General features: G+C 35.9%; 1 protein-coding gene across 2 annotated transcripts in view; it reads left to right on the plus strand.

The window, feature by feature from the left end:
- The window catches only part of EPHA6 (EPH receptor A6), a 264,534-nt gene extending 252,838 nt beyond the window's left edge, over positions 1–11,696 (plus strand). For both annotated transcript variants that reach the window (XM_042460426.1, XM_042460427.1), the window contains 3 exons: positions 2,497–2,690; positions 4,556–4,705; positions 5,565–11,696. In XM_042460426.1, coding sequence (XP_042316360.1) covers positions 2,497–2,690; positions 4,556–4,705; positions 5,565–5,679 — 459 coding nt within the window. In that variant the 3' untranslated portion in view covers positions 5,680–11,696. The remainder of the gene's footprint in view (positions 1–2,496; positions 2,691–4,555; positions 4,706–5,564) is intronic.

An 11,696-nucleotide genomic window follows, 5' to 3' on the forward strand; every position in this document is an offset into this window, starting at 1 on the left:
GGGGAAACTATACAGTTTCAGCAAGATTTTAATAATTGTTGCAATGCTTTGCTTTTAGAAGTTCCCTCAATTTGATTACAAAGTATGTATTTTATTAATTTATTTATTTTTGTTTCATTTTATTAGAATTGTATTTTATCTTTTCTAAACAGATTATGTAAAGAATGAATGGAGGGGCAACCAAGAAGAGCATTAAATATTTTTAACAAATATATTTTAGTAAAACACAGAAATACAGGGCAGAAACAAAACAAGTACTAAAAGAAATAAAATTCAAAAATGTATAATACTTTTAGTTTCTCCATTTGGCTTTGCATTTGTTTCAGTATGAGAATACTAAACTAAGAGGCAGTAAACTCACATTTCTGTCTACAGTGATGAACGAAAATGAGTGAGTGTTTCCATGTGTGTGTCTCTACCATAGCTCCAAGACTGTTGCATTTAAGCACCTGGCAAGAGGTATGCACATTATGAAGACCCTAGTAATGAACATCCCAGATAATTTTTATATGATTAATCAGTTTTCATTAGTTAAAAAACTGTCTCTAGCCTTTCCTAACAAAGATGAATTTCAAGGCAGGCATGGGATATTCATTTCTACACAGGCTCAAAAGGGAGTGTAGTGGAGTCTCTTTCCTTAGAGGTCTTTAAACAGAGGCTAGATGGCCATCTGTCAGGGATGCTTTGATTGTGATTTCCTGCACAGCAGGGGGTTGGACTGGATGGCCCTTGCGGTATCTTCCAACTCTATGATTCTATGATTCCATATAGGGCCTCTGAAGTCTTCAAATAGTTACAGACTGGGCAACTGCATGCAGGCTTCACTTTTCCCCACCTTTGAAATAGTTAAAAGATTGGCACATAAGACAAGAAAGTTTGTGCTGCCTAGTAAAGGCAAAAGCTGGAATGAAGAGGAAGAAAAATGGGAGATTCAGTATGAATATAAGGAACTAATTCTTCACATAGCACAGAGTTAAATTGTAGAATTCACTGCTTCAAAATGAAGTGATAGTTGTAGTGATAACTTGAGTGGCTTTAAAGGGAGATTAGATAGTCATGGAAGTTAGGACCCACATTGGGTATTCATCAGCATGGCTAATTTATCATGTCCAACAGTACAGGGTAATATAAAAAAATAAGAATAAAGCTAAGGAAGTACACTAAATCAATCACAGTCCCAAAGTACAACCTAAATAATATCCCTGCAGGATCCAAAGACCATAAAAATAACAGATTTGCAGCGGTAAGCCTACTTGACTGGGAATCAGAAGTGTGACTGAAACCAGGCGCATTATCAGGCAAGAGAGCAAAAAGACTATCCTGTTGACAAAGGAAAGAAAATCCTCATTGGATAACTAATGATACTCTTCAAACAGTAAAGAGACAAAAAGCAAAAATAAAGGTAACAGAAATAGGGTCAGAATCCTGAATGTAACTGTTGAGCAATTTGTGTGTAGAGATGAAGATAACTATTATAACAATCTTTGCAAAGATATAGAAGAGACCAACAAAAGGGGAAGAACAGGAGACCTCTTCTGCAAGATCTAACAAATCAAAAGAAAATTTAAATGAGGAGCAGCGATCTGGACATTCAAAAGAGGAAGTTATTATATTATCAGAACATACACAAAAAGAAGTTGAAAACAATACAAGGAAGAACTATTAAAAAGAGATTAGAGGATGACAGACTCCTTTCAGGAAGAAACATTTGATAACCTACTATTTTCTAAAGAAAAGTGGAAGCTGTTCTCAAAGCACAAGGAATAAGTAAATCACCAGTAACAGATGATATGCTATAGAGACAGAATCCATCCAAGTTCTAACAAAACTTTCTCAGTAAATATGGAAAACAAAATAGTGGCTGACAGACTAGAAATGCTCAAGATATATTCTAATCCCAAAGAAAGGGGACATCAGGTTTTGTAATAACCACCAAACCATTTCATTAATCTCTCATGAAAGAAGAGTAATGCTTACAATTTTACAAGAAAAGACTTCAATTTTAATACAGCTAATAGTGCAACAAAGATTTTCAAAATAAAATCACTCTGTAATGCATATATTGAGAATCAGTGTGGCATAGTGGTTTGACTATGAGTCTGGAGACAAGGATTCAGTTCCTGGCTCAACCATGAAACCCACTGGGTGACCTTGGGCAAGTCACATGCTCTCAGCCTCAGAGGAAGGAAATAGTGAACATCCTCTGAACAAATCTTGCCAAGAAAATCCCACATGAAAACCCCTGAGCCAAACCTATTGTGGGGTTTTCTCAGCAAAATGTGGTCAGAGAGGCTTTGGCTCTTTCTGTGAGGCTGAGAGAGTGTGATGTGCTCAAGGTCATGGGTTTCCATGGCAGAGCAGGGATTTGAAGCATGGTCCCCTAGTCTAACACTGAAACTGTGGAGCATGTGGGGTCTCATTCTTTAACTTGCATATGAAATTGCTTGCATGAATTGCTTGAGTCACTTTGGCTTCTCCCTCTCTTTTCCTCTTCAGGTCATTCTGTCCATAGAAGAAGGTTACAGGCTTCCTGCTCCCATGGGATGCCCAGCTTCTCTCCACCAGCTAATGCTTCATTGCTGGCAAAAGGAAAGGAACCATCGGCCGAAGTTCACTGACATTGTCAGCTTCCTAGATAAATTGATACGCAACCCAAGCTCTCTTCATACGCTAGTGGAGGATGTACTTATGTAAGATTCACCTATATGATCTTTATGTGACAGCTACCACTTAAAGCCATGTTAATGCACAAAATGAGAGGTTTGAGTATGAAAGTGGCCCATTCCTTTCCATCAGCTTTCATGGTGGCATTCTAACTTTTCCTTTTTCATTTTACCCTGTACTTGATGCATGAATGAAAGTTCAGATTATTTTTTCCCCATGAAATGGGTTTTCAGTGTTTCAAGTGACATGTCCACATAGAGGATGGTAATGTGGAATGGAATGTCACCATGGGTACTATTGCAGCTACCTGGTGCAATTTTTATGATTCTGCTAAATTGTTTTGTTTTGTTTCTTGTAATTTTGAAGCCTCTATTAGAAATTTTCATAAGTTAATTCAATATCCACAGATTTTTTTTATCCATGGATTTCACCATCCACAGCTTGAAAATATTTTTAAAATATATAATCCCAAAAAGCAAACCTTGATTTTGCCATTTTATATCACGGACACCATTTTATTATGCCACTGTGTATAATAGGACTTGAGCATCCATAGATTTTGGTATCGGGGGGGGGGGGGGGGCTGGAACCAAATCCCAGCAGATTCCAAGGCCCACTGTATAGACCATGCGACTGGGGGAACATATGCCTTAATATAGAGTTCTTCTGAAAAAATATGCTCTGTACTTTGCCAGTGCTAGACTAGATGGTTAATTTAACATTCCCAGTCTTTTCCCAGACCAAGTGTCACCCCTGTGCAAATGCTGTGATCCACATGGTTTATGCCAGAGACAACTTCTCAGCCACAGTTATACAGTTTCTTTACTTGTAAGAAAATCTTACAAATTTTAACAGCTGTTCAATCATAGCACAAGAAGAATAAGCAAAGTTAAAAATATAACAAGTTCTCAAATATGTAAAATAACCTTTCGTATCAGATCTAATAGCAGGATCTGTGAAGCTTTCTGGTAAGGAAAACTGGCTTTCTCTCTCTGTTAGAACCTTTATATGGGATTTTAACCCCTTTAAGACTTATATCCACAGTGCAGAAATAAAGCTATTTAACACCACTTGTTATTTATTTCCCTAGCTTCTTAATTGTAAAACAAGTGTTTTTAACTGGTTTATCATAGAAGGAACATACACTGAAAATAAGGAGATGAGTTGAAAGTCTTTGTCTGGTCTTTATACTACTGACAGTATGATAAATATGTTACATATCAAAGCACCATTAACTTTTAGTTCAGTATTTGTTCCATGTGAAAGTGTACCCCTTACGTGACAATTGGATACTCATATGATACAAATAATGTACCATTCTGAACAATAAAAGACAAAATAGTAAAGCAACAATATCCAAAATAAATATTTTAGTTATATGATACATGTATTAAATCTTGGAGGTGAGGATACAGGCCAGAGTTCTTCAGCATTCTTACCCCATAGGAATTCAATATCCACAACTTGTAGAAACTGTGTAGTTCCCTTTCTTCTAAAAATTGTAGTCTAATGTTTTATAGTACTAGACATATGACTCAGCATAAAACTCCATTCAGTTCAATTTACATGCACATAGTTGTATAAAAGGTTACAAAGTGTGTGGGGGGGGTTGTTTAATTATATTAAATCAAATAGAAAAAATGTTTTATTTTGCTCTGAAACCTGAGTTGTTTCTTTTAATGAAACTAAAGCTACAAAGCAACTTGTGATATAAGAACGATCTACTGTTGTGAAAATGACTGTGTTCTTAGATTAGAATCTGAACTTTACTGCTTGATTTATTTTTCATGTAACTTAAGAAATAAGATGTCAGAAAACAAAATCATTAATATCCTGGAGGGTTTTCTTGTCCATTTCTTTTCATGTTTTGCACCTACATTTCTTTCTGCAGAATGCCAGATTCACCTGGTGAAATTCCAGAATATCCTTTCTTTGTATCAGTCAGCGATTGGCTGGACTCAATAAAAATGGGCCAGTACAAAACTAACTTCATGGCAGCAGGGTACACAACTATGGATCTTGTTTCAAGAATGACTATTGAGTAAGTATACTATCCTGTAAGCATACAGAAGTCCTCAATTTTTCTGTGCTAGTGAGCACATTTGGAATTATGAGGAAATGCAGTAGTTCATGAGGAAATGAAATAGCTTCAATGCCAAATAGTACTCACAAGACACAGAACGCAAACTATTGCAGCTGAAAGTGAAATCCTGCAATACAAGGCAAAAGGTAGAGTCTGAGCCTCAGAATACAAATCACACCTTTGAACTTATTTTACTGCTCCAAGAGAATGGCAAATTCTCACATCTAAAATATACAATTTGTCCATAATCTGGAATACAAGGCACATGAGGGGGCTGAACTTTAGAAAACAAACCCATATCTTGAACTCACCATCTTCTCTCTCAGGATTATCCCATATTCTTGGCACCATAGCTGGGTCATTCATTTCCTTCTCTTTTTTAAGGTAAATTCCCTCAAACACACTTTTTCTTGTACACACAAGTGTATGTGTGTGTGCACGTGCATGCACACACAGACAGAGAGAGAGAATATATTAACAGCCCACCTTACAAGTCATTTTACAATATCTAAATTAAATAATGTTACAGAAATAATTTTTAAAATCATAATGAAAACTACAGTCAAAAAGTAATTTTGACAACCAAAAATAATGTTAAAACAGCATTCAGACTGATGACAGAGTATCTTTTGGGGCAAATTACTAACTCCAAGATAGTTTTTGTGTGGCTTTCCTGGCTCTCTTTTAAATGTAACATCTCAAAACTTGCATCCCATTTAAATCATTTCAGAGATCATGCAAAATATTTGGTGGGTTGACCATGTTTTCTCAACCTGCTTCTGCCAGTCTCATTCCTAAACTTATCTTTGTTTTGCAGTGACATTAGAAGAATTGGTGTTGTACTTATTGGACACCAGAGACGAATAGTGAGCAGTTTACAGACTTTACGATTACACATGATGCACATACAGGAAAAAGGATTTCATGTATGAAAATACTAGAAGTGACTGTGTTTTGTGCCTCAGCATTTCTAAAATGGAAGATACCCTTATTCCTTCTTTCTGCTCTTCCCAGCTTCAGGAACTGCAACTTCCTATTCATACTATAAACACGTAAAGTTTATGTTAATACTTCCATCTCGGAATTTTAAAACCACACTGGATAGTTTCTCCCTCAATTAATTGCTAATATCATCCCGGCCCACTTCAAGACTGTGGCTATACAATGGTGAATAGCTCAGCATGGATGTGAAACTTTGTATAACCGTAAAAGTATTCGGAAAACTTTCATTGACTTCCTTGAAAATTAAAGCCTTGGTGGCTTAGAGTGGCTACCTTCTTGATGTATTAGAATTTGATGGTAGATTACAAAAAAAAGTAATTGATATTTCTTTTCATGTTTTGTGACCATTTAGCTTCCAGTATAAAATGTGCAATCAAGAAAAAGAGTTTGACATAAATATTTATTTTATTGTTAACTAAATTCCAAATATATAGGTTGTATTGTTATGTTTACTTTGTAATAGTTGAATTGCTGGTATGGAAGTTGTAAGAATTCTTGGCCAAATGAACAATGACAACTTAGTGCTTACTTGTACGTGTGAACAAGCTGAAGTGTTGGAAAGGATAAAAGGCTGTCACATTTTTGTGATGCCAAGTGTTAAAATTTATTTGTTTGGATATCAAGTTCAGAGTAATTACTTGCAAAATTAATTTAATTATTGAGTAGCTTACTGTTACTCATTTATTTAAAAATCTTCTGTATATGTCTCTATATAATGAATTATCCCCACCGGTTGTTTCGAACAACATGCAATAGATAATTGTTATCAGCTGTTCTGCACAATGAAGTTATGCAGAATTTATGATTAGAACTTTGTACTCCTGCTTCACACTCTAAAACATTTATTCTTTCCATCACAGGAAATCTTTCTTTAACTATGGCAGTTTTATTGTGGCATACTTATTTTCGGTAGGCCAACCAATATTTTAATTTAAAAACAAAACATTTAAAAGACATTTTCAAAATACAATTCTATGGAAAATGTCACTTTTACTGCTTTTTCCCCCCTGTCTTGGGGCTATTGTCATCTTTCCCTGCTTGCTTTGCTGCATCATCCAATCAACAGAAATGGGAGAGCATTTTAGTGACTTTCACTTGCATTCAAGCAGAATCATGCTATTATCCATCAATGAGCAATGGGCACAAATTATCAGTATAATGCAAAAAAAGGGGGTTGGTAACATAGGCTAGAGAGAGAGGAAATAGCTGTGTCAACCAACATCTATTGATAAGACAGACCAGACTGACATACAGAAATTGAGTTAATTTATCAGGCATCGGATACTTTAGATACTTTAGTCCTTCCAGTTATAAACTAGTAATAGCCATATAAAAATATACCTAAAAGTAAAAGCTCTAAAATATCTGTACCTCTACAAAACTTTCATAGATCTACTGGACTACATCATCCAGACTCTGCATGGGATATATATGCTGCTCTGTACAAGAAATGAGCACATCTGCATGCTCTGAAGGCCATGCACAATTACACATATCTCACAAATAGGGACAGTGCAATGCATTTATACTGTTATTATGTAGCAATACTATATACTCAAACATTTGTGATATACAATAGGAGTGGATATGAACAGCATGCAAACAAAAGAGACATAAGATGAATTTAACCATGCAAGAATGCCACGGTTCTTACCACTTAAGAGTTTACAGTGAATAGTTTCAAGGCTAAAGCTATTCAAAGGCAATGTGTGTTAAGCAGACAGACAGATAAGCAGACTAGCAGACAAAAGAACATCTTCTAAGACAGCTGATCCTTTCAACTACCATTGTGTCAGTAGACAGGTCTACATGGCTTGCAATCATTAATATCTTATTTATTTTTCTATTGCTGAAATTCAGTATAATTCAACTGTAATTCAAATTTTGCTACCTTTTCCTTTTTAAGCCAGTAAAAAGTTTTTAAAAAGCCAGAATGTAATTGATCAAAATGCATTGAATAGATGCTAATATTTTGAGAACCTGTTTGCAAGTCCAACAGATTCAAGTTCATTCATATAAGCACACTCCAATTTGGCATGTGAGGTCATGTTTGCAGGATCGCAAGAAACATACTTTGCTTTCAAAATTATTTCTGGGGAAAATGCTAATTTTATGGTTTGTTGGGGAGGTTGCTCTTTATGTATTATGGGAAAGCAGCCATAAAGTATATCTTTCTTTTTCTTTTGGACTTGCCATAGCTGTGGTGTTCATTCTTTTATGTCACTCCTAATAGGCTTGCTAGTAAGCTTTCAGAGCTCTGTTGAAATCCTAGACTGTAGATAAGTGCCCTCAAGCAACAAGGCATGTGCTGGTCAGGCAGAGTCACTATGAAGAGGCTTCATGGATGTTTGTTTGGTAAAGTCCCTTTGAATATTAGTAAGGTGGCAAAAGCCTGGAATACCATTTACAAAGGGACAAAATTTTGCTTAACCAGCAAAAAAAAAAAAAAAAGATTCCTTTTTTAAAACCTGCAATGATACCATTTTTACCTGGTGTGGATTTTGTGTCTGTTCAGTAGATACTATATGAGAGCCCTTTTAGTAATTTAATCTTGATAGATCTGAAATGGGGCACCTACCGAATGCTTCTAAGTTTCTATGTTCACCTGGAGGTGCTTCACATTTGAAAGGAACTTGCACACAGAGCTGATAATTTTTTGCTGTCCATGTTCTGCTTTCAACATCACAAAGAGCAAGTGCAGATAGGCATCTAGCAGAAAGGGGAGTTTTGGCAACATCTGAAACCACTGAGCAGAGAAGATTTCTTTCAAGATGTATTTAAATCTGAGGTACACCTATATCGTAAGGACTAAAACTACTTGCAAGCACTCAACTTTTGTTAAAATTACATGGACCAGCCCTTCCACAAACATAAACGTGCGCATCTATACCTTTCCATTTGTATGGCTGAAAAGTTGCATGTCATACATTCCTCCATGTAGTTACAATATATGAACAATTTGTTTCCAGATTTATCACTCAATGGAAATATATATTTTCAATAGAAAATGATAGATAAAATCACAGTATAAACATTTATTAAATATATTTTTATAATCATCTAAAGAAAGTGAAAAGGTATGAAGTCTTTAATGTTATCTTGGTTAAAGGTCGTTAAAATCTTCTCCTGGATTTTTGTTTTTGTTTGTCTTTTTGTTTTTGCTGTGTATGAATGGTTCTGAGTTTATTTGTTTTTCTCCTTGTTTTGTCCTTAAGAATGCCCTTAAAATACAATTTCCAAATTTTTAAGCTGTATATTAAGAGGGTGTTTCATATGTTTATTCTCTGATAGGAATATCTCTTAGTATGTGGTATAAATACAAATTGCTGTCCCTTCAAGTATATGCAATTTTTACAAAATAATATATGTGGATCTTATATGTATGTACAAAACATCTCCCAATTCTACCCAAATGGATTCACTATTCAGCCGAAAGCTATGTGATTTTTGCAGACACATAGAATTTAATTAAATAGATATACCATTTTTTTCTGGAAAATATAAACTGAAAAGGCAAGTCAGTGAATAGTGAATAACTTCTCTTTAAAATATTTAGAAAATGGGAATATATTCAAAGTCAATTTAAAACACTGAAATAAATGGTGACTAATTGAAATTGTATTTTATTCCTCGTGGCGGGCTGGATCATGATGACTTGTTGATATGATGATAGGTTCTAATGTGTACAGTGATATCCTGCAGGAGGTATATTTTATATTAGATCTTTTGCATTCAGATTTTTTGTCTTTGCTGAAAAGAAGTGAGAAACCATCCTGGGAGATAAAACTAGATGCCTATGCCAACAGAAATATGATGAATAGTGAGGCAGCCTGCAAAGTTCTGGTGACACAGAAATGCATATGCTCTCATTCAGTCTCACACATACATACACTCACTGTTGAATGCCATCTTCTGTTTTAGCAGGAGTGTGCATAATGTCTACAGACCTAAAACGCCAGAATATTATTCTTGAGGTCTTGGGCCAAGATCCAAAGGGGTTGTTTCACAGATGGAGCTGTTTCTTTTAACAGAATCAAGAGAGAGCACATCTCTCTTTCCTCTGTAGCTCCCAGAGGAAACTATTCAGAAGAGGCCTTCATGACTGCACAAAGGAGGGGAACAAAATCCTATCTTACTAGTGGTTGGCCACTGGTATGATTTTGAATTTAAGTCTTGTTATTGTTATGGAACAAACAATATTGTTAAAGTACATGGGAGGAGAATCAACTAACTGTGGATTTTTTTTTCTGACACGGATACCAAAATGAATGAAAATATGGTACAGGACAAGATTCTTTCAGAGTTGGACACTTTGTATGGTTTAACAAAGTTCATTTTTGTTCCCATATTTAGCATATATGGAGGCTGCATGAAAGGCTTATTAGGAGATATGTATGGATCTTCCATTTCCTGCCATCTTCCCTTTCTAGTTGGTGAAGCATGACTAACCTCATAAAACAATCTGTCTAAGGATAAAAGAGGCATGGTCAGCTATCTTATGATGAACCTATGTGTGTGGACAATAGGAAATCCAGAATCTCTTTCACCCTGTAGAAATCCCTTCATACTTTGCTACTGCACTTGTTGCGCAAATTCTGGAACACCCGAATCCCACTGGGTTTCGCCTTAGGAACATGGTATTGAGGGTGAACCCTGAGCCAGCCTAGGAAGGGGACAAAAATTAGCATGGGTCAAGGACCATCCTCCCAAGGGAAGCATAGACATACCAGAGCTTTTCATTTGCAAAAGGAGCAACTTTATTGATAACATCAAATGTTTTATAACATCAGTTTGGTATACACACTTGTAAATCAACAGCACATGAACATGAAAAGTTTTGATTGCCAATATGGTTACAAAAAATGTTCTGGTCAATGAGAAGAACAGAAAAACAGGCTAGAAACGTTGCAACCTACAACAATAGGGGCCTGTAGAGCTAATGAGAAACACTTGCAACTTTAGGGTATACTGAATTGCTTCTCACAGCTGTTTCCTGCAAAACCTGCTCTCTTTGTCTCAGGATTTAGGTAGAGAACCAGTAGAAATGAGGGTGAGAACAGTCTCAAAGATGGCTATGTTATGGTTCCCCAAGCCCTGTCTGAGCCTGGCTGTAAATCCTGAAAGAAGTGGGTTTAAATCAGCAGATAGATCTAACCTTAGATTCTGTTTCCAGGTTCGCTGTCCATGGTTCTGAATTTTAGCCCTCAGCTAACAGGGAAGGGAACTAGCTTAATTTCACTTTTTTTCCCTTCACCTTTAAGTAGAGAAGGATCATTTTCATACTTTCCTTTGTGTTGAACATGATGTATTTAACATAAGAGTTACTGTTCAGTGACTGTAGATTAAATGCAGCAGATGAAGCAGACAAAATATTTACCTGTGCCAGGCTGCAAACCTTCAAAATTGGCCAACAATTGTAAGAAAAGCCCAAGCAGAATTAACCTAAAACCTTTACTTTCTCATTTTGGACTGGCATTTCTTGCAAAACTGCTGCTCCAGGAGTAATGATTAACTGTTTTCAGGTATTCTTTGTTCCCAGAATGAAGAACCTTGAGGTCTTGGGTATGGCAAAATGGCTGGGGGAACTGCTTGGTGGCTAGGACTAATAGTTCTAGCATTTGACCTGGTATAAAACAGCTTTGCATGGACTGGACTCTTCAGACATGTAAAAAGGTGGGAAACATGAAGTTATTTATTTTGTGACCAGTGTTTCCCCAGTCCTGTTTTTAAAATCCCTTTAGGGCCACTTGCCATATTACGTTTAGAATAAAAACTAAATGTAAGGTCTCAGGACCACTTGCAAAAGACAATATATGTTCATAAACTGAGTTAAAGGTTATTTCACTGTCCACTACCATGGTTGTATAATGCACATACATTTTAAGGTTGTTGTTCCAAAAGATAAAGAAGCCCACAATTTGTACACAGTTATATAAACAATTTTAGA

The sequence above is a fragment of the Sceloporus undulatus genome, chromosome 3 (genome assembly GCF_019175285.1).
Source record: "Sceloporus undulatus isolate JIND9_A2432 ecotype Alabama chromosome 3, SceUnd_v1.1, whole genome shotgun sequence".
Lineage (NCBI taxonomy): Eukaryota > Metazoa > Chordata > Lepidosauria > Squamata > Phrynosomatidae > Sceloporus > Sceloporus undulatus.